Genomic DNA, 23,367 nt, shown 5'->3' with positions numbered 1-23,367 from the left:
GACTTGTCATTTACTGAGGTAGTGTGATATGTGCCACTAATGTGTAAGACTGCCCTCACACACAAAAGTGTGCGTTAGAGTGCATAAGCTTGTATGGGTGTGTGTTCATGGCACGTACCTTTCTTCTCCTCTGTAGCTGGGCTGCTGCCCGTTTTCTCAGTCTTCTCCTCTCTGGCTTCTTCTGTTGGTTAGACAGGGAGGGATGAGTAAACAGTACATTTGATAGCATAGGGTATGAGATTTTATTTCTGGAGAGGTTTCAGTTCCTGTGTGATCTGGACAGCACATTAACTCTTGCTTACCTCTAGGTTTGGACAAGTCTTCTGAACTTTCCTCTTTGGTCTCAGCAGAGGTGCTCTCTTTTGGAGAATTAGATGATTTCTCATCTTTCTCTCCATCCTTCTCTTTCTCCCCTTCTGCCCCTGCATCCCGACTCCCCACATCCCTCTCTGATAAAGAGGCATCTCCTTCCATTTCCTTTTTTGCTGCCTTCTGCTCTGGACTGGGGGAACTTTCACCATCATCAGGAATTTCAATAATCTGAGTGAAAAAGAGAGAATGCGAGATTGATAGAGATAGTGACAGAGAAAGAGATAAAGAAATTATAAGTGACGGACAAAAACATTTGGTCACAACAAAGGAAGTCTGAAGTACCTCATCGTCTGGGGTGCTGGAGCTTTTCTTCTTCTCCCCCTCTCCCTCCATCCTGTCCTCCATTTCCTTCTCTGACTCCTCTCCTTTGGAGAGATCATCTGTTTGGGGTAGACTTTGCTTTACTGAAGAGAAGATAAAACTATACTTATAGCAGCTGCAGGAACATGGAGGAGCCAGCAGATGGCACTTCTGAGCAAGTACTTCTGCATATTAGATAAATAGCTTTTGTCTGTGTGTATACAGTGCAGGGGTGTATGTCTCTGAATATCCTAAAGGTGTGTTTCAGCTGTCTGTGTGTACCTGGTGCAGATGCTTTGGGGTGTCTGTGTGTACCTGGTGCAAAAGCTTGGCAGTGTATATGTGTACCTAGTGCAGGTGTTTTAGGGTGTATGTGTAATTGCTGCAGATGCTTTAGGGTGTATGTGTGTAATTGGTGCAGTTGCTTTAGGGTGTATGTGTGTAAGTGGTACAGGTGCTTTAGGGTGTATGTGTGTAATTGCTGCAGGTGTTTTAGGGTGTATGTGTGTAATTGGTGCAGATGCTTTAGGGTGTATGTGTGTACGTGGTGCAGGTGCTTTGGGGTATATGTGTGTAACTGGTGCAGATGCTTTGGGGTGTATGTGTGTACGTGGTGCAGATGCTTTGGGGTGTATGTGTGTAAGTGGTGCAGATGCTTTAGGGTGTATGTGTGTACGTGGTGCAGATGCTTTGGGGTGTATGTGTGTAAGTGGTGCAGATGCTTTAGGGTGTATATGTGTACGTGGTGCAGGTGCTTTGGGGTATATGTGTGTAACTGGTGCAGATGCTTTGGGGTGTATGTGTGTACGTGGTGCAGATGCTTTGGGGTGTATGTGTGTAAGTGGTGCAGATGCTTTAGGGTGTATATGTGTAACTGGTGCAGATGCTTTGGGGTGTATGTGTGTACCTGGTGCAGGTTTGTTTATGGTGTATGTATATACATGGCTGTGTGTGGGGTGTACAAGTGTACCTGGTGCAGTTGTTTTTTTTTTTTTTAGAGCTGTCTGTTTACTGTTGCAAGTGTTTTGCGGGGTTTGTGTACCTGGTGCAATTGTATTTGGGTGTACATCTCTGTGCACCTAGTCCAGGTGTGTTGAGGTGTCTTTTTTTTTTTTTTTTTACCTGGTGCAGGTGTGTTGGGTTGTGTGTCTGCCGGTGTTCCAGTAGAGGGTGTTTTGGGGTCATCTCCGGCAGCGACAGCTGCAGCTCTCTTGCTTTCCTCCAATTCTTTCATCCATGGCATTGACCACTGGCCGTTCACATGCTCAAACTCCTGCACCTGCACACCAGACGGTCAACTGCAGGTCAGCACTGATGCCCAGCAACCAAATAAAACACACAGCTGCTGAACAATCACAGGCTCTGTGATTGTTTCTCAGTTTATCAGCACCACACATACCTTCTTTCGAATGAGTGACATCACACCGATGCGCGTAAGGACGTGTTGCCGTGACAACCCCTCACGAGGAACTCCATCTGCGAAGGTCTCAGCGCCATCAGCTCCAGGCTCACACAAGTGACGCATGAACAGAGAAACGTAAGCTCTAAAAAAAAAAACAATGAGGACAAAACAGATGTGTACAGGGGTGTATTAATACAGTGTATGGTATATGTACATCACTTAAAATATTCAAAACAAAGTACTTACTTTAATATCAGAACAAACCTTCTATCTCCATATCTCTATTTACACCTTTTATAACCCTATAACACCATAAAAACCAACCTAGACTTACTTAAACTCTTTCTCTGATTTGCCTCTCAGGTCTCTGACCAGCCACTGTGTGGTAAAGGCATCCTGGGGAGGCATCCCGTAACGCATCACTGCATTCAGGAAGGCCTTCCTCTGACGAGCATTGAAACCCAATACCTAGAGAGAGCAAATATGTGTGTGTGTGTGTGTGTCAGCGAGGGATGACTGCTCTAGAATGTACACCAATCAATGGCAAAAAAAAAGATAGATTTTAAGCTGACCTCAATGTTGCCTCCCACTCTGGCCAGTAGGGGAGGCAGTGGTTTATCTTTATCATTCCTCAAGCCCTTCCGGCTTGGCCTGCGAGTGTTAGCTGTGCAGGAGGCAGAAAGGACAATGGCTATCAGAATACACACACACACACACACACACACACACACACACACACACACACACACACACACACACACACACACACACACACACACACACACACACACACACACACACACACTCCAGTCTCCACATACTCAATTACCTTCTGAGCGCTCATCAAAGTCCTCGTCTCCCTCCTCCGAGGCCACAGAGTAATCTGACTGGTTATCAGACTGGTCATCCTGCCAATCTACGGAGAAAGGAGAGGAAATACAATGAGAAGCAGTTCAAACTCCTTGTAGCAAAATAATTAATGTAGGGAGAAGAATAATCACATTCATACACAGAAACCATACCATTGACTATGCTACACTCTTAAAAATAGCGGTGGTTTTAATGGTTCTTTCAATGATGCCACAGAAGAACCACTATTGCTTCTATTTAAAACATTCATTAGATATTTTCCTAGGAATTTTCTTTAATTTGTAAGAGAGAAAAGTCAACGCCAGATTCATGATGGTGCGTTTTTAAACCACAGAAATATTCGCAGCTCTGCTCTTATAATAACGGATCCGATTTCCCTCATGACTAAACAAATCCCGAATAAGAAAAGTGTCACTGAGGTGATTAAGGCTTGTTGTCTGTATTACAGACGTGTGAGTGAGAAGAACCTTTAAATTAGTATAAAACCTTCTATTACAAACACGGGTATTTATGTGGCCCTTTATTAAAGCATCTTTATTTTTAAGAGTGTATGTTAGGGTTCTTTTTTTGTAAAGCAGGGGAACAATGGGGTCTTCAACTAATAGGTATAAGTTATGAGAAGTGACTTACTGGACTGTTGATTAGATTGGTTTTCTTGTTTTTTCAAGCATTCACACTCTCTCTCACACAAACACACACACACACACAGTAAGGAGGGAATAGTAATAAAAGAGTGTTAAAAGCTCATTCTGTACCCCGTCTACTACCTCGGTCCTCCTGCGAACAGTCGTTGTAGTTGACTGGTTTGCGCGGCCGCTTGCCTTTGCCCAGGTGACGCGCTAAATCCTCCTGCTGCTGCTCATAATGATGACGCAACAGCTTCTCCCAGTAGTCAGGATCTACACTCTCCTCCTGCTTTATAATCTCCCTATCCACATCCTCCTCCTGACAGACAACAAAAGAAAGCGAGAGATGGTTTGCATGGTGCAAAATGCTGGGTTGGAAGCTTGCATGTACTTTTAGCAAAAATGGCGTTGTTGCTCCAGTGGTAAATTACATGTGCCATAGGTATGTGCCTTTAGTTGGTGTGAAAAATGCTAAAATGTAATGTTTTAAGCCTATTTTACAACCATGATACTTTGTCTCAGAATGAAGGCTGTTCTCTCATACACTAACCAGTGTGAAGAGCTGAAGAGATTGTAGCTGGTTAACTTATAGCATTGTCCTCCCTCTCTTCCCTGGGTTTGGCATTCTCGACTTGGTACAAAAAAAAAAAAGCTGGGACCTTCCCTGGTGTGTGTTCAGCTCTAGTTTGGAAATCAGCTGAGAAAGTCCAGTTTGTATTTGAGGGAGCAGATGATGAAGAGAACAGATGGTAAAAGTCTAGCCTTAGCTTTTAGCCCAGTGCAGATCCCAGTTTGCCTTTTCGCTTTGTCATGTGCCACATTTGAGCTCTCTTACTATGAATTGTGGCACAGGAAAAGTCGCAAAGACAAGGCCTGGTTCATGTAGCATGTAACCTTTTTTCCCATAACTAGCACAAGTCTGGAGGTGATTTGCTGCTCTCCAACAGCAAATTTCAACAACACCATATTCTCCAAACACCATCATGTTTTACTGCTTCCCCAGCTTTGACTAGGGCTTTTGCTTGTGGGCTAGCATTGGGGTTTTGGAATTGAACTTTTTTCCAGCTCTGTTTTGCTTATACCAGATTATCTTTTGAATGGGCAACAGTGTGTGAGCTTTACGGTAAGCCAGTTCCAGTCAAGTCTCCTTTTTAACTATGCCAAGGAAAATACAGTTTGACATTCCAGCACACCTTTAAAGAAAAGGCAAACCTCAAACACCATGTCTCATGATGTAGTAATATAGATATAGGATCAGTATGTTCAGGGTAAGGGAAAAATAATGTCAATTCGATAGTCATGTTCTACAGCATTCCTCATGATTTGCACAGCCTAAAGGTCGAAATATACACCCCCCCTCACACACACACAGGCTCAGGCATACCTCTTCATCCTCGTCTTTCACAACATACTGGGCCACTTTGAAGGAGCTGAGGTACTCATTCATGCTCTGAAGCTCAGTGTCTTCTGTGGCATCCTGGTTCCGGTCAAGCAGTCTGTCAATGGCCTGGTCATCATAGTGGATCACACTGCTGTCTTCCTCTTTATTATCACCTCCTAAAACACATCAATGGCACATTATTATCAACTCACATTCAACTCACATTATCATCAACTTGCTCAATTAAAGATGAGGAGTAAACAAGGTGAATACAAAGAGGGCAGCACAATAGAATATGAGGAGGGTGGGTAGACTTAAAAAGTAGTCTTATGATGATTCTATTTGCCAGTAAATTACAACTCTGTATTCTGGCAATTTAACTACAGACATGACCCTGCAGCTACAGACTAATGCCACTCCGGCAATGTCCAGATGCTTGTGCCGGGCAGAAACCATTAGATGTTAGATACTGTATTGTGTCTAATAATGTCTTCAAAGAATGGGCTTAAGTCCTGTTGGAGTCCTAATGGTTGGATGTATCTTCACTAGGGATGTTATTATTTGCCCCATCACAAATATTATGCACCACAGTGTTTCAGTGGAGTTAAGATACAAACAGGGAGAAACCATAAAACCATGACACTATAGCAACCATACACCTTACCCTCGTTAATCTCATCCTTAAACAGTTGTTCAGTGCCAAACTTGAGGATGTCATCCAGTTCCTGTTTGGACATTGAGCCAGCCTTGGAGCCCAGACCAGGACGCACTACCAAATGGGTCAGCATCATCTTCTTCTTTGCCACCTACAGAAGCAAGAGAAAGTGAAAGAGAGTTGTAATACAATGGAATGCTGCAAAACATCCTCAAAGTTGTGCAAAACATGTTGCTTTGTTAGGTGCAGCACAGACCTGAGTGATTCTCTCCTCTACTGACGCCTTAGTGACAAAACGATAGATCATCACCTTCCTGTTCTGGCCTATACGATGGGCCCTGCTGAATGCCTGAGCGAACACAAGAGATGACACATTTAGTAGCTTTACAGAATAAGAACATTTAATGTATGTTATTTGTGAAGATTCTGTAAGGTAATTTCCCCCCTTTCCATAGGCCACATGTGACTGCCATTTCTGTTACAAACAAATCTATTTTTTGATGAACTACTGTGATAAATTCAGATGTTTTATTGTTAGTGTCAAAAAGTAATTTGGAACAGAACAAAAAAATAACGATTAGGAATATGTCACATATTGCTCAAGTTTCATTGTTATCCAGTTTGAATAAAATAATAATACATGATTACTAATCCACACTTCACTCTGAATGAGCTTGTGTGCTCACTTATGGATTATTTTACAATACAGACAGCCTTGAGGTCAATTTACATAGAAGCAGAAACAAGGTAGCGATCAAAAAGATTGAATTCTACACATTTAGATTAAATAATATGTAGATAATTTAGATAATATAATAATGTAATTGCTTTTTTTACTTATATTATTTATATTGTGTATATAGTGGTAATTTATCTACGTTTTTGCATTTGAGTGTCTTGCTATCCCTTTGCTGCTGTGACAATGAGAATTTTCTCCACTGTGGGACTAATACAGGATTATCTTATCTCATCTTAAACCAGTAAAAAAACATTTGTTCAATGATTAGATGAAAATGAACGTTTTTTGACGGCAACAATATGGAAGTGTGCCAATGAAGTGATTCTGGAGTAGTTGTGTGGATACCTGGATGTCGTTGTGTGGGTTCCAGTCTGAGTCATAGATGATTACAGTGTCTGCAGTTGCCAGATTGATGCCCAAACCCCCCGCTCTGGTGGAGAGGAGGAAGACAAACTGAGGGGCTCCAGGAGCTGGACAGCATGGAGGGAAAACGCTCAGGGTCAGAAACAATATTTACACATATTACCTTTCAGTTTAGCCCAGAGTTTAACACTGCAGACCACACTGTTTTTTGGTTGTTTTTAGTTGTTGTTTATTCAAAATAAATGTTTTTTAAACCTTACCGTTGAACCTGTCAATGGCCTCCTGCCTCATTACACCCGTCACCCCCCCATCAATCCTCTCATACTTGTACCCCTCATTCTCAAGGAAGTCTTCCAGCAGGTCCAGCATCTTTGTCATCTACAGGAAAGAGACAGAGAGATAGAGAGAATAGAGCGTAAGTGTAAAGCCTTCCATACAGTGTATTGTGAAGTGTGGTGTGTGGTCTAGTGAGCCCTGTGAGCCCCCTTTTTTCCACCCCACCCAAATGCTGAGTTGAGCCTGTTGGGTATTTTTTTCTGGCTTATTTCCACTGTGCTTGGTAGTGTTTGTGTAGCCCAAAAGTCTGGTAACAAAGTAACAAACAACCCAGTGGACTAATGACCAGCATTAATTAACAGAACCTGAAGAAGCTGATTAGAACAGAGTCACTTAATCAGCTTTTCTTCAGGCAACAGCTTTGAGTCACGACTGACATGAATCAGTAAGTAGACTCAGATAAAATACAGTATTTTTAACTGTTAAGACAACCAATCAAGAGGAACTGCTATAGTACTGCTCAAGTACACCCCATGAATCAACAGTTGTCAAACCACCTTTGGCAATGTATGACTTTATCAGTCTTTCACATTGTGAACCTTACATTCTGGAGGAATTCTGTAACACTATTTTGGAACACTCTTCTGTGCAGTTATGCACAAAACTATGAGGATTGCGGGCATTTATTTACACACAGCTCTCTTAAGGTCCTGCCACAGCATTTCAGTTGGGTTGAGGTCTGGACTTTGACTGGGCCATTGCAACACCCCTCGATTTTTTTTCATTTTCAGCCATTCTGTCGTAGACTTGCAGATGTGCATGGGATCATTGTCCTGTTGCATGATTCAATTAAGCTTGAGCTTTAGCTATTGGATAGATGGCTTACATTTGGCTCTAGAAAACTTTACTCCTTTACAGGGAGTTTAAGGTTGACTCAATGAATGCAATGACTTAGGCAAACTTGGGCCAAGCTGCCATGTTCTTTTTAGGTAACCTTTCCAAACAGGCCATACTCGTTCAGTCTTTTTTCTAACTGTGCTCTCATTAACATTTAACATGCTGACAGAGGCCTGTAGAGTCAGAGATGTAGCTCTTGGGTTTCCTGCAATTCCTCTGAGCATTGCACGGTCTGACCTTGGGGTGAATTTGCTGGGACGTCTACTTCTGAGAAGATTAGCAATGTTCTTGAATGTTCTCTACTTTAAATTGTTTGGAAATCCATCTAATCCTCTTCCCAGATGGATGAGCAGCAACAATAATAGCTTCTCTATGATCAATGCTGATTTGACTAGCAGCACCTGGCTACTACTTATTCTTTTAACTACCCATTTATCAGTGTTGCACATCGTTCTGGAGAAATTCTGGCCGACTCTTCTTTACATTATTGATTCTGTTTAATGAGGTTTGTGTGCATTTGTTTTACACACAGCTCTCTTAAGGTCCTGACACAACATTTCAGTTGGGTTGAGGTCTGCTCTTTGACTGGGCCACCCTTGATTATTTAATATATATATGTATATACAACTCCTATGACCTAACCTACCGAGTTATTAATATACCACAGTGATTCTAGGCCAGTGAAGTTCTAGGTTATGGAAGTTTTTTTTAAGCATGTTGTGGTTTGCACACGTGTTTGTTTATGCATCTATGTGTACCTGTGAAAATATGAGCTCAGTATGTGTGTGTGTGTGTGTGTGTGTGTGTGTGTACATATATACCTGTGAGAAAATAAGCACTCTGTGACCACCCTCTTTGAGCTTTCTCAGCATCTTACACAACAGCATCAGTTTCCCAGAAGACTTTGTAAGGGCTCCGCCTTCATACATCCCATTGGGCATTTTAGGAGCTTCCTATCATAAAAAGCAAACAGATATATATCAGTAAATTCCAAAACACACAAATATTATACCAGCAGTATTATTTCTACTCTTTTAGTTCCAGACCAGTAACCCCCCTCCCCCCTCCATTTTCTACAGCAGTGGCACACCCCTCTGCAGGGGAGAGTAGGTGGACACTTACAGTGGCAGCTGTGGGGAAGAGGTAGGGGTGGTTACAGCACTTCTTTAAGTCCATCACCACATTCAGCAGAGACACTTGGTTCCCACCACCACGTGTGTTCAGAGCCTCAAAGTTACGTGTCAGGATATATTTATAGTACTTCCTGTTGCACACAGACAGACACACCGGAGAGGAAGGCCAGGTCAGTGAAACCAGTTTTTATAGGTTGATGAACCAAACATTTATCATTAGTTCAGTTTAATGATTAAAATTCTATATGTTAACTAAGGATGTGAACAGATCAATCAAGATGGAATTATTTCAATACTCAAATTATTTTTTGCTCTATTACTATCAGTCAAACAGAAAATAAACAAACAAGCCAACAATTCAGTAAAATGCAAAAGTTCTGGTCCTATTTATGATTAAGAATATTTTTTATTAAATATATTATTTAAAAAAAAATGCAGTGTTAAGCAGGAGATTCCCCACCGTTAATAAAATATCTGTTCATTATCTCTTGCAGATACTTAAACATCAAAATGCACATCCCCAATGTTATTCTACATTTTTCATCATACCATCTTTGATTGGAAGACGACATACTTTAAAATACTAGATGTAATAATGATGTTTTGTCATGGAAAGAAAACCATTCTTTATATGTGCATCTTGGTTCTCTCTTTTTTTGTACATCAACTCAAACTAAGTTAAATCTCAAGAAGTAGATTTTGTAGAATTTGTTATCTATCAATTTTTTTATATAAATTCTGGAATAACATTCCCAACACAGGTGTAATGGTACGTGTATTTGTACCAAACCATGACAGTGCACAAATTAAGATTCGTATAGAGAATGTGTAACACGGGCGAAACGTTTAATCCGTGGACAAAGACAAGTCACAAGTTTTCCCCGAAATGCCGTTAGCAAGTACAGTTTGGGTTTGCATGGTATTGTAGTGGTTTCAGTCATGATGCAGTGAAACGACATTCTGCCTTTTTTTCCATGTTATTTTAACTCATGACGTCATGGTGGATTGGACGAGGTAGGAATGTCCGTGTTGGACAGCTGTAGGCTATGTGTACGGAAACACATTGAACATGCAGGCGTTTACATGTTCACTACAGGCTTTACTGACTTCCTCAGTGGGAGCTATACAACCCCAGATGGAACAAACTGTAACTTGCACAAGGTCTGTTCAACACAAATGAAAAGAAACCTGGGTTAGTCTGGTGCATTAGGGAGTTCTGTTGCTTTTTTCATAATTGTACCTACCTCATACCAAATCGTAAGGACCAAACTGCAATGTTAACTAAACCGAGACTTTTATGTACCGCTACATCGCTCATTTTAATATTCTATATGCAGGCAGCATTTTACATTTTTTACTTTAAATCTGGAGGTCGTTCTTTACTCTGTGTCGAAATTCCAAAACACACTAAAATGAATTACACTAAATCTTTTTCCACTAACTTCCACTCAAATGTTAAGAATTTTTTACTGTTTTGAAGATACAAGGTTCCTGCGTGACAGTGACAATATTTACATATAGTAAAACACCAGCAACAACTCTGAACTTTAAAATTTAAACAGCAACTCTTTACCAAACATAGCCATGCTGCTCCATTTCATTACTCCCGCATTTCTAATTCTACCTCCCTGTTTCTCTTCTCTCCGTACCATCTTTCTCCCTTCCCCATCCCTCCCCTCTTCCCACATCTCTCACTTCTGCATGGGGCTGAGCTCCACTCGGACGATGAGCTCCGTTTTGGAGGGCATGTGTTTAAACACGTCTGCTTTCAGTCTTCTGAGCATGTGCGGTCCCAGCATGTCGTGCAGCTTCTTGATCTGGTCCTCTTTAGCAATGTCAGCAAACTCCTCCAGGAAGCCTTCCAAATTACTGACACACGTACACAAACACACACACACAAACACACACACATAAGAAAATCTCTAGGCAACACAATGTCAATAATACATCAGTTATACACACACAGCTAGACTCCTGGTTGTAAAATCAATATTTATTGGAAGCTGCCTTGACTTTGATTTAACTGCACTGACTTGTCTTTTTCTAATCAATTCTAACAATATAGCATTTGGTCTATTACCAAATCATACGATAAACAAATAAACAAAGAAACCAAAATGCAATATACTGTTTTGTATTGTGATTATTCCATTACTGTGTAAACAGATCATCAAGAATCATAACTCAATAAAATCTTCACAAATTTCCACCCATACTAATGACAGCAAAATACTACACACTCACACAGACAAACAAACACAGACACACACACAGACTCGTACTTGAATCTTTCCGGGGTGAGAAAGTTGAGCAGGTGGAAGAGCTCCTCCAGGTTGTTCTGTAGAGGAGTGCCAGTCAGCAGCAGTTTGTGCTGCAGAGGATAATTATTCAACACTCGGAAAAACTGAAACAGCGAGGAAGACAGGGAGAGAGAAATTCCAGTGAAACATTGGGTGGAAATTTTTAATAATATTGAAACATTAATAATATTCCCAATATTCTGCTTCAACACATCCCAATATTAATTAAATTTTAAAACTGTGTGTCTACTCATTGGGATTATAGGAAAGCTTGCAATTCCACAGAGAATAAGTAAAGGTGGCTTATTGTCCAGTTGTCGGTCAGACTCACCTTCGACTGGTTGTTTTTGAGTCTGTGAGCCTCGTCCACTACAAGGCAGGCCCAGTCGATGGAGCCCAGGATAGCCTGGTCGATAGTGATCAGCTCGTAGGACGTGAGTAACACATGGAACTTTACAGCTGCCTCTTTCTGCAAGACACAAAAACCACAGATTACTGAAAAGCAACTACAACTCTATCCATTGCTTCAGAGATACAGTCAGCATGAAGCTGCCCATCAACTCCCGAAAATGCTTTGAAAAAATAACAAAAAACACAACAAAGGATTTTGTAGTAATTATTTCTAAACTCTAAATGCTCTTAACACTCTTGTCATTTCAGGCTTCTCTGGAACAGTTGAACAGTAGAAGTGGTGTCCTGTCATGTTGTACATAATGTAAATTTATTATAAAATCAATTCCCTGCAAAACTAGAAAAGTGATGTAATTAAATATAAATAATTAAATAAATAATTACGTGACAAGTCAAACACAACAAACTGACATGTGGAACTACTGGCAGTCCTATAAAGTTGAGAATTTCTCTTTGACTGAAGAAATTCATCCTTATCCTCACCTTCATTTTGGAGGCTTTCTTGCCTCCACGGATGGCGTTGCCTTCAAACGTGAACTCGTTCTCTCGTATGACGGCTCTACTGTCCTTGTCGCCCACATAGGTGACCACGTACATGTCGGGAGCCCACATCTCAAACTCCCGCTCCCAGTTAATGATGGTGGACAGAGGGGCACTCACCAGGAATGGCCCCTTGGAATGACCCTGGGCCAGGAGGAGGGAATGACATTTTAAGAATACATATAAGCAAATCCCTCAGTAACCTTCATATAGGACGGCAAACAACGATGTGAAATAGCAAATATTTCAGAAATTCTTATTAACTGCAGTGAGGCCTGTCACCCTGTTTGCTCCCTGCTACTTCTGCTCCTAAACGCATTTCACCCTGGCTTTGTTCATTTAAAAGCAAGGATGCTTATTCCTAGACATGTTTCTAAATATATGCGAATATCATAATTGAAAATGTAATTATAAATGTAATTACACATGCAGTATACTGTCGCTGTTACTAAAAACCTTCTCTAAAATGGCAACTTTACAGGAGAAGAAAACCCCGGTGGAAGTCAATGTAAAAGGATTTAACTGCAAATCAGTTTGGAGCATTGTATTGATTTATTCATCATGGTATTCTCACATGATGTAAAAAACAACTGCCGGTTTATAATATGCAAAAATAGATATAATATTTATATATAATATTGTAGTATTTAATATAATATGATTTAATATGTATAATGGTGTACAATATGTAAAATATTGATTTGAACATCTGATTTCAGTAATAAAGGCCTTATTATAAAAAGCAGACTCTTCTGGGAAGGCTGTCAAAAAGTACACAATTCTCTAAACTGTCACCATATGCTAAAAAAGTAAGATCCCTCTCACACACACACACACACACACACACACCTCTTTGTAGAGAGAATAGAGAAAGACAGCGGTCTGGACGGTCTTGCCGAGACCCATTTCATCAGCCAAGATGGTGTCTGTGCCCTGGGCCCAGGAGAAACGCAGCCAGTTCAGGCCCTCCAGCTGGTATGGGTGCAGAGTGCCACCTGTCGAGTCCAGATAGTCTGGCTGCCTGTCAAACTTTATAGTGGGCTGGGGAAAAGGGAAACAGAACAGGCACACAGGAGAAAGGGGGAGGAAAACACATACACATAAAGAGCAGGGAATGAGAAAAGACAGAGAGGACACTGGGAGAACACTTTTGCTGATTCTACAGGAGTTGTTATGTCCCATGAACTATAAGTTCTCCTACACTGATAACACTCATATGATATGATTCACATACAGTGTTTACTGTTAATAGTTAATAGCTGGTGTTAACTCCACTAGAGGACTAGTCTTTTTACTACTTTTAGCAGCTACACTGAGGTATGGTCCTTGATTAGTTGGCCACAGTGTTGACTTGCGGATATATTAGTTTACTAGTCAACAAGATACCACTGTTCTGCCATCTTGCTGGCTAGCAGTTATTATGTTGTGTGTGTCTGCATGTGTATGTTGCGTGATCAGGAGAGATGATGTTTTAAATATGACTAATTATAAGCTCCTTACTTACATCCACCACAGGGTTAGTAGGAGGCTTCTCTATCTTTCGCACTTTCACTTTCTTCAGCTTCTTTCCTGGTCTGCCCTCGTCTCCAATCATCAGCTCTCTTAGAGAAACAGAGGAAAGAGATTTAAAGGAAACAAACATATTCAGAAACGCAGTTCTTTTTAACCTTATTGAATGCTCGTTCAGTATGTCATATATCTATGAAAGTTTATGTGTGTGTGTGTGTGTTTGTGTGTGTGCGTGTGTGTGTGCGTACAAGTATGTCCTTCATGAGGATATAAATAAGGCCATTTTCACTAAACGTCCACTGTTTCTGTTTGTGACAACGTACAATTTTCATTTGTTTGGACTGGTTTCATATCACAATGGTCGAAAAGTGCCCAAAATACAAGCAGGCATTCATTGTGCTTTTTAAACAGTCAGAAATTTGGAGAGCTACTTATTTCATTTTTACAAATTTGTATCCGCATTTCAAATATAAATTAACATTCAGTATATTCTTGATAACACATAAGTCCCATTGTACAGAAGGCCATTAACAGGTACATGCACCATAATCAGAAAGATTAATATAATCGTCACCTGTTTATGAACGTTTAGTTTATTTATGCACTGGTTTAAATTGTATTAATTTAAGGTGGCCCAGCCTAAGACAATGATGTTCTGTGGTGCAAGTGCTTATATGCTTTTATTAGCAGCAGCTTATTCTATATTTATCGATTTAGTTATGTCACGCAGCACTACTTTGGTCAGGATGCACAAAAATATTATTTGAGTCCATTTGCGACACATGCCATGCGCAGCATTTTAGCAGCCTCTAGGCAGAAACACTACAAAATACAGTGTTAGCAAGAATTTTGCATATATAATACTGCATAATCTACAATCTAGGCCAATAAACATCTCAACAAACCGCTATATCTGAAGCTATTGGACCCGTAAGTATCTATTTATATTCCACAACAATAAGCTATTTGGCTAACTTTTACTCCACTAAAGTAAATACAAATCTTGCCATCTTGAGCTTCCCCTCATTGATGGCTTTACGCATGCATTTCTGGACGAGCTGAGAAATACAGAACCAGTACTCAAAGTGCAAGAAGCATGTTGACTGACTTGGGAGCGTAATATTAGAGGAGTGTATACAAATAATAATATGACTCTGGTTCCTCAGTCTTCAACAGCGTAACCTGTTCTTGCAAACGGTCAACTGCAAAAGTTGCATAGTGCAGGAGCAGCGTGACGTGTCCGAAATGGCAATCACAGAGACGATTTTCATCTTATTATAAGTAAGAGGAGCCTCAAAAGGATTTTGAAGACGTTGGAGAATAAAAATGCTACATAATGCTTTAAGAGTCGAATATTAACAATACTGGTGCAGTGTATAGAGAAAAAAAAGCATGCTCTGATGTTGAATTCCCTTGTCTGGTGCCGACTATCTTAAACTATGTTCCCACCAACAGCAAACTAACCCAGACTACTTGGAAATTGACAGGAAAAGACCGGCCATTTTTGGAGCGCCACTTTCCTTTTGCTTTATGCACACCCAAGTACAGGTGGAGTGTTCCTACTGGCCGAAATGGACCGAAGAGTACTAAAGACAAGGTTTGCACCAAACAAGGAATGTATGTGAAAAAACAGTGTATGAGTCTGTGTGTGTGCACACTGCAAACAAGATTTGTAGTTTAGCTTAAAGAGTACCTAACCTTAAAATCCTCAGTTCATTGAACTTTTAATAGCAGGTGAATCAAATATTGCACCCAAGTAATGAAAACATTGCAGTTTTGGAGTCTGATCTGTTTCCTCTAATTAACTAAATGTATGTAACTAAGTGAAACCAAGTCAGCTGTGCTACAATGAAATTTACTTGAGGAGGTTTTGTTTTGTATTTCCCCCCTGCAGTACCTTCCCCTGTGTGTGCATCTTTCTGATACTCCTTGGTTAACCACCTAGCCTCATTATTACTGGCTACAAGAGAAAGTTACTATGTACTCATATACTTATGTACCTCATATATATAACCCTAACCTTAACCTTAACCTCAACCCTAACCCTAACCCTAACCTAAGATAATCTGGTGGAAAGAAAACAGGGCCTGGGGGTCCTTGGGAAGTGAAATCAGAATGGAGATGTGAAATTACATGTGTTACATATGTAGTTAGTTAGGATAAATTTCAATGGTATACTGGATCAACTGGTATACCGCCCACTACTGATTTAACCCAAACATGCGCTGCTTTGTCTATTGTGATTATTTGGGAACACATTACGCAGCCAACACGCTCATGTAGGGCTCACATGGTAGAACGTGGGCAAGGCTGGTTCCAGGTGGGCATGGGCTCTGAGTGGGTTTGTACACTACGTTTTTACTGGGACCCAGTTGGGCTTGTAGTGAGTGAGTGTGTACCTGTGGTTCCAGTACTGCTGTTTGTAGGTTTCATAATCAGGGATTTCCATATCCTCACTCTCCCAACATGACTGGTCATATGGCAGATCTCTCCATTTAATCAGGTAGTGAACATTATTCTTCTTATCAACACTGAGAGAGCAAGCAAGAGTGAGAGAAAGAGAGAGAGAGGCAGAAATTAATAGAAGAGAAATGTAAGGAAGAGAGAGAGAAAACTACTACAATTAGAGAAACAACTAGAATTATTAGAACATGACACTGGGTAAAAAGTTGTTTCTGTGTCCGAAGGTGAAGTGTGTGAGCAGAACCTCTCACTGCTCATTCTCAACCCCTCTACCTGTGATTGAGGATGCGGTGTATGAGGAGCCACTCTAACTTCACACCATAGCGACCAAACTCGTCATCCATGCGGGCATAGAAAGGGTCTTTGCTCTTCCTCTTGGTGCTTTTATCCTCATCGCCCTCAGCGCCAAAATCGAGGATGGGCGGCTCCTCCATATCAGTCTTACGCTGAAAGTTGCGGAACATCACCTGACAATTCAGCTCCAGCTAGTGAGTGAGAGAGAGAGAGGTAACGTAATTGGCTACTGAGCGTGTAAAATGTGTTGTTTGAATATTGTGTGTGCGTATGCAATGTGTGTAATGTGCTGCTTGTGCATCCAAAAGCAGTGTGTGTGGGGGTGTTTAAGAGAGAGAGAGAGAGAGAGAGAGAGAGAGAGAGAGAGAGAGAGAGAGAGAGAGGGTGTGTTACCTGTAGTTCCTGCACCCAAGAGCAGTGCCAGTATGACATGTTGCACCACTTCACGAAGAACTCCCTCTCTTTCCGGCCAATCATCGGAGGAGGATCTGGGGCATCTGCTGGGAGATCAGGGGGGCGGGGAACTGGCATTGGTGGTGGGGCTTCTCCCCAGCGCCAGGTAAGAACCTTCTGGACTTTACCCTTCAGAGGAGGACACTGAGGAAAACGACATAATCCCAATCAGTTAATAACAAGATTTGATTACGATGGTGCTTTCTGCACTACTGGTCAAACGTTTTAGTTTAACACCCTCAATTTTTTCCACTACTCCACTGGCAGTTAAGCTGAGCTATAAGGTGTTGTCATGTGACGCTGATGTTAGTCTGTCAGACCATTTCCTGTACCAGAACCATCTAAAGAAACTTTCCAGTTTCTTTAGATGGTATAGAAAACTGTACTCACCACAGTTATCTGTAATTTCTCTAAAGACAAAACCCTATAACCCTTATATAAGTTATAAAATACTATGTGCTCCTTTCTTAAGACCCACCTCTTCCCAGAATACTTGGGCAAATAGCAGAGTGGACCTTATTGACTTGTGTTTAGTAGTGTCTAAACTTAGAGGTATCTTTGAATTTTTAGCCTATTCAAACTGGCTGAGGTTATCCTTGGGTAAATAGCAAAGCACTTTTGTAAATCGCTCTGGATAAGAGCGTCTGCTAAATGCCTTAAATGTAAATGTAAATGTCTAGGCATCATGACAGCAGTCTGAATGTATGTGCTATGTTGTCTAAATACTGCGGTAGAGAGCACAGTAATACAGTCTACAACACTGCATTCATACAGACAATACGTTTGTCCATCATAAATTGTTTGCATTAAGCAGCACTGGAACTACTTAAAAGTCAATAAAAACTACTAAAGTATAAATAAAAAAAGACTAAAGTGGACAGTGTACAGAATAGTTATAATACAAATTCAAATAAGATACATTTACAAGGAAGAGGCAGATAAACTGTAATAATGCTAATGTCTGTCAAAGTCTGGTGGGAAAGCTTGATAACTTGCAGAAACAGAAACACAATTTTTCAAGCCACAGTTCAGCCAAATATCTAATTTACACCATTTTCACCTTCTTCGTCCAAAAATCTGTAGATCGTTTTCCTCAGATGACACAGTGTCACACACTGTCAGAAACCACATGAGCAAAGATTACTTAAGAACTTCACACAGTGTGTGAAGCGTGTGGTGATTCAGGCATGCAGGTTACACAGCGCTAATTGGAGTAATTTAATCTTTTACTGCTCAACAGCTTAATTAGCCTCGTAGCTTCAATGTATAACTAAAGTCTGTCACTAATCTCATCTCTGTGAATACGTACCCACGAACGTATCTTAGCCCCCTTTCAGAACACATCCAGACCTTCATTGGTTTTGCACAGACAAATTGATGTTGTTGAGAACACACAAAAACATGACACCCACAACACAATCATGCATAGATACTCATTTCACTGGTAAACGAGGTCAAATCTCAACCCATACCACTCTCTCTGGCCAACTGACAACATACCATCTTCACTGAAAGCACAGAGCTATTCACACGTACCCGGCAGCGAGGGCAGATCCACTCTCCGTTGGGGATGTCAGGCAGGGGTGGATTAAGGCAGTGCAGGTGGTAGGAGGAGGGGCAGGTGTCGCAGCACAGCAGCTCCCCACCGTCCTTACACACGCGACAGAACTCCATGTGGTGGTCATCCTCCTCCTCCATCCCTCCATCATCCCTCCTTCCTTCATCATTCTCCTCCTCTCCCTCTGAGCTCTCCTCACGTGCCTCCCACTGAATACCTTCCTTCTCCTGAGAGAGAGAGAGAGAGAGAGAGAGAGAGAGAGAGAGAGAGAGAGAGAGAGAGAGAGAGAGAGAAGCAAGAGAGTGAAAAGAACAGAGAGGCAAAGCAACAGAAAAGGAGTAAGACAGAGACAACATTTACTCCTGGTATTACATGTGTCTCCAGTGGCAGGTGCCAGCAATAAATACAGGATCAGATACGTTTCAGAAACACGCTGTGATCCTGTTGCATTTAAAACACATGGACATATATAACTACATTTCTTTTGCATATGAAAATCTGCCTGGGGTTTAAAAACAACACTAAATGAACCACTGACTCCATTTCTGAGTGTAAATTATTGAATAAAAATGGATAGTGTGTTTTTGAGAATTGATACAGCACTGCAAAACATTACATCTTGATACTTCCATTGATACATGTTTCTTGTTTCCTCCTCAACCTTCTCCTTGTCATTAGTGTTCCTACCTGAGCCTCCTTTGTAGCTCTGCCCTCCCATTCTTTTCAGGCGTTTCTTCTCATGGCTGGAGAGGCAAGGTTTTTGTGTGACAGTGACCCTATGCTACGTAAACATTCCCTTTACTACTCATTAGAGATGTCCCAATCCAGTTATTTTGTCTCTCCTGATTTGTTCCAGGTCTCTTAAAGCTAAGTATTGGCCAATAATGATCTGTATTGGTATAAATAAAACACATTTTGTTTGTTAGCTTAATATAGTCGATTACCCAATATGTTCAAATATGACTGGATCTGCCCTGATTCTGATCCGCAGAATTAAGATTGGGACAGCTCTACTACTTAAGATTACAATAGGTGTCTGAATCGTAGTACGAATCACTCACGCAATGAGGGCAGCTCCAGGTCCCCTCAGGGGCTTTTTCCATGTCTGGGTCCAGGCAGACCATGTGGTAAGCTCTTGGACATGTATCACACAGGATGATCTCCCCACCCTGCTGACACACCTCACAGTAGTCCTGGTGATCTGTCTCATAGCCATCACCATCCTCAGTCACTAAGGAAGCAGGCGTAGATCAAGGTTGACAAGGAAACAGAGAACATAAATACCACACGTTTGCAGGGTTTACACATCTGATGGATAGAATTAAACAGTCTACAGGGCATGCCGGAGTGTCTGTGTGTGTGTTTGTGGGTGTTTATCTGTTCCATCTTACCCTTCTTTTTCTTCTTGGAGCTCTTGGACTTCTTGCTCTTTGATCGGCTACTCCGGACAGATCCATCACTCACCGAAAAACTGTCAAAATCGCTGTCACCATCATCATCCTCGCCACTCTTTCAAAGGAGTGGGGAATAGAGGGAGAGGAAGAAAGAGAGAGAATGGGAATGACAGAGAGGAGTTTAGTTAGGCCCATTTGTAAAGCCGGGAGAGTGGTTACTAAGGCTTTGTAAAAAACAGATATCTTACAGACGATCTCTTCCTCTTAAAACTGCCCAGTTTGATTTTAAGTGGCGCAACTTTCTTGGCTTTAGATTTCTTGTCCTGAACCTTGGGCTTGGTCTTCCTGCGAGCGTTTGGACCTGGAACACACACAAACCCGGGCTGATAATGGAGCTGATCAAAGGTTTGCAATTAAATGCCCCAAAAATACATAATAAACAGACACAAATTATCCCTCCATTCTAGTTTGTTCCTTCATCCTCACCCTTGCCCTCTTTGGTCTTGGCCTTGCGCAGTGGGGGTGCAGCAGGGGGAGTCTGGGTGGTGGCTGCAGTTGCTGGTGCAGTTGGCGGGGTGGTTGCTAGGGTGGCTGCCTGGGCTACAGCAGAAGCTGTTGCTGGGGCTGCTGTCCCAGGTCCTGCCAGTTCTGCACCAGCAGCTGTTACCATGCTATCCACAGCCAATGCAGCATTGGCTGCCACCAGGGCGGCATTGGTGCTCGCTGAGCCACGCATGGGGTTGTTGGTGCTGAACTCACGCCACTTGGCCCCCAGAACCATCATCATCTTAGACACAGCAATCTTTGGGTTTTTAGCGGCAATCAGAGGCCTGGAAGGAAGAACAGGGTGGCTTAGTCAAAACAGCTATAACAGTCTGTTAATAAACTATAATTAATGATAAACAGCAACAATAGTCAGGGGAAAACATAACTCTTAGTGGTTGTTATTGATAGTTCATACAGAACCAATTATGTGAATTTATGTTAATTATTTATGAGATGTTTTGTAATTTGATTTTGATTTCGAACTAAAACATTGCCTTTTGCAAAACATTTAGACATACAGATACATACTGTAGTTGTAATCTAACTGTAATAACTAATGTAACTATAATAAATAATACAGCAAAATGGAAAAAATTCTAGAAATCTAAGGGTTAAATCGTCTTCAATATTAACATGCTACACATATATATATATACACACATATGTCGCTTATATTTTTGTCAAAATGTACATTTGGCAACTGAGCCAAAAATCCATGATAAACAGACCAATAGTAATGTTCCAAAAAGACTTGGAATACAAATATTTTAGACTGACTTCCACTGAAAGTGCAAATATTTTCCTTCTTCTGCGCTTCATCTGCATTTCTTGCGACAATATACAAGTAGAATGTAGAGAGCTCGTGCTGTACCTGACCATCTGGCTGAAAGCTTTGTAGTTGGTGAGAGAGCTGTAGTCTTCCTGTGTGAAAGTGTAGTCAATGTCCTTCATACCCCAGTCTGCAAGGAGCTGAGAGGAAGACTTGGGCTCCTGAGAAAATGAAAAGGACGAAGGAGAAAGCTGTGACAGCAGACATTTTATGGATAACTCACTTGCAATTCCAAATAACAACACCATTTGAACAAGGGATGCACATGAATAAGAGTATGCAAACATATGGACATCCAAACATATCTTAATCCTGTTACCTCCAGATCCAATAGGGATGTGTAGTTTGGAATGAAAAAGTTAAATAAATGAGAATAAGACAATGTCAAGTCAAGACTGACTTGAATGGATGATGGTGCCTGTCACGTTAAGTGAAATATCAATGTCTAAACGTAGCTGTGTATGGAAATAGTCAAATGTACACTGTAAGAAAACAGAAATTACATCAGGCCAACTTAAAATGACAAACAATTACAAAGCGTTTTCTTGGTTAATACTTCAATACTCAAATGTTCTCCTAACGTACATATTCACTTCTGCATCTCAGTTTGGTCAACAATACATTTTAACTGATAATTGATGTAAAAGTCACATCAATTCTGTTCTGGCTTTTTAGACTGAGTCTAATATAAAGTACTTTCATGCTGCAATTCTCAAAAACTACTATTATAAATTATGAATATTCAAATAGCAAAAACAGATAAAATGTCTATCCATAATCTACTACCCTCCTCACCTGCCCAAGATCATCATCGTCATCATCCTCTTCCTCCCCTGGTTCTGGGTCCTTCCGTTTGTTTTTCCCACCAGCTGAACTGCCTCCAGTCTTTTCTCCGCCCGCTCCACCTTTCTTACGCTCCTTGGACGAGCTCGACCTCTTCTTCTTCTTCTTGCTGGGGGCGTAGTCGCTGCCCTCGCTCTCAGAGCGCACAGCCCGCTCTTCCTCTTCCTCCTCCTCCTCCTCCACCAACCGCAGAGCCTCTAGCGCTTCAGGGGAGCTCACAGGCACTTCCTGCAGAGTGGCCAGTGTGGGTGGAGAGCAGGGTGAAAACCAGAGGCTACTTTGGCTGCACAGTCTGGCTTTATAACCCTAATTACTCATTACTGAGTGCTAAAAAATACAGTTTGATTCTGAAACAAATGCATTTCTGAACATATGAACATAGAGACTGACATTATTTTACAATCTGAGTGGACAACAAGGGTTTATGACAGTGTGGAGTGTGTTCGGAGTAGATGGTGATGAGCTGATGATCCATGCTAACCATACAAATGTGTTCTTTCATGGCAGCTGTTATTAGGTCAGGACAACTATAGAGAATACTGGGGAAAAACTTAAAAATCAAATCAATGGGAAATTGATCATGTAATGCTGGGTTTCCAGTTTAAACACTGTGATGCTGAGCTGTGCAGTATTAGTTTAGCTAAGACACTTATTTGGCAGATTGGGAAACAACACTGAATTTGCCAATATGCTGATGAATTTGGATATGCTAATGTCTAACATAAAATCTTACTTAGACTATTTCTTACTCAGACTATTATTTTGGTTTAGGGTGATTTGATTCCTGCTTCTCTGCTCCCAAAGGCTTACTACTCTGTGTGTATTTCTCTAGTGACAAGCCCTGTGGCTTGGCATGAATAGGCAGCGCAAAGGTCAATAGGTAAGGTCCAGGAGGAGGTGGATGTGGAGACTGGGGGTGTGTGCTACCTCTCTGAGTGTTTTCTGTCGTTTGCTGCTCCTGCTCTCTCTACTTTTCTTAGGTTTCTTCTTCTTCTTGGACTTGAGGGTTTCCACCTCCGGCATGGGATCCTCTGCTGCTTCATCTACCAGTCAAATTGGCAGTCGAGGGAAGGAAGAGATTTTATGTTTAAAAGTAAGGAAATAAGAGCAATGGTGACCGGTATGCTACCTGATTACAATGTTCAGTTACAGAGCAGCCTTTAGAAAAAGTTCTTCAATATTTGGTGTACAAGTTTAACAGGGTTAAACTAGC

The 23,367-nt window shown here is 41.2% G+C and overlaps 1 protein-coding gene across 2 annotated transcripts in view; it reads right to left on the bottom strand.

The window, feature by feature from the left end:
* The window catches only part of chd4b (chromodomain helicase DNA binding protein 4b), a 31,776-nt gene that overhangs the window by 5,897 nt on the left and 2,512 nt on the right, over window positions 1-23,367 (bottom strand). Inside the window, exons 3-35 of one of the 2 annotated variants that reach the window (XM_072679918.1) lie at window positions 23,082-23,197; window positions 22,107-22,382; window positions 21,354-21,472; window positions 20,423-20,766; window positions 20,185-20,297; window positions 19,934-20,051; window positions 19,604-19,773; window positions 18,521-18,769; window positions 16,925-17,128; window positions 16,511-16,722; window positions 16,174-16,305; window positions 13,770-13,866; window positions 13,115-13,306; window positions 12,209-12,409; window positions 11,646-11,783; window positions 11,297-11,418; window positions 10,710-10,883; window positions 9,004-9,145; window positions 8,703-8,834; window positions 6,969-7,086; window positions 6,691-6,815; window positions 5,863-5,955; window positions 5,616-5,757; window positions 4,955-5,127; window positions 3,700-3,889; window positions 2,904-2,990; window positions 2,647-2,738; window positions 2,409-2,542; window positions 2,072-2,216; window positions 1,795-1,951; window positions 655-776; window positions 303-540; window positions 119-181 (exon numbers count right to left, since the gene is read on the bottom strand). In XM_072679918.1, the coding sequence (XP_072536019.1) occupies window positions 119-181; window positions 303-540; window positions 655-776; window positions 1,795-1,951; window positions 2,072-2,216; window positions 2,409-2,542; window positions 2,647-2,738; window positions 2,904-2,990; window positions 3,700-3,889; window positions 4,955-5,127; window positions 5,616-5,757; window positions 5,863-5,955; window positions 6,691-6,815; window positions 6,969-7,086; window positions 8,703-8,834; window positions 9,004-9,145; window positions 10,710-10,883; window positions 11,297-11,418; window positions 11,646-11,783; window positions 12,209-12,409; window positions 13,115-13,306; window positions 13,770-13,866; window positions 16,174-16,305; window positions 16,511-16,722; window positions 16,925-17,128; window positions 18,521-18,769; window positions 19,604-19,773; window positions 19,934-20,051; window positions 20,185-20,297; window positions 20,423-20,766; window positions 21,354-21,472; window positions 22,107-22,382; window positions 23,082-23,197 (5,130 nt within the window). The remainder of the gene's footprint in view (window positions 1-118; window positions 182-302; window positions 541-654; window positions 777-1,794; window positions 1,952-2,071; window positions 2,217-2,408; window positions 2,543-2,646; window positions 2,739-2,903; window positions 2,991-3,699; window positions 3,890-4,954; window positions 5,128-5,615; window positions 5,758-5,862; window positions 5,956-6,690; window positions 6,816-6,968; window positions 7,087-8,702; window positions 8,835-9,003; window positions 9,146-10,709; window positions 10,884-11,296; window positions 11,419-11,645; window positions 11,784-12,208; window positions 12,410-13,114; window positions 13,307-13,769; window positions 13,867-16,173; window positions 16,306-16,510; window positions 16,723-16,924; window positions 17,129-18,520; window positions 18,770-19,603; window positions 19,774-19,933; window positions 20,052-20,184; window positions 20,298-20,422; window positions 20,767-21,353; window positions 21,473-22,106; window positions 22,383-23,081; window positions 23,198-23,367) is intronic. The other variant, XM_072679919.1, reaches the window with a different exon arrangement.

This window comes from Salminus brasiliensis, chromosome 5 (genome assembly GCF_030463535.1).
Source record: "Salminus brasiliensis chromosome 5, fSalBra1.hap2, whole genome shotgun sequence".
NCBI lineage: Eukaryota > Metazoa > Chordata > Actinopteri > Characiformes > Bryconidae > Salminus > Salminus brasiliensis.
This window is presented reverse-complemented; position numbering and strand designations above follow the sequence as displayed.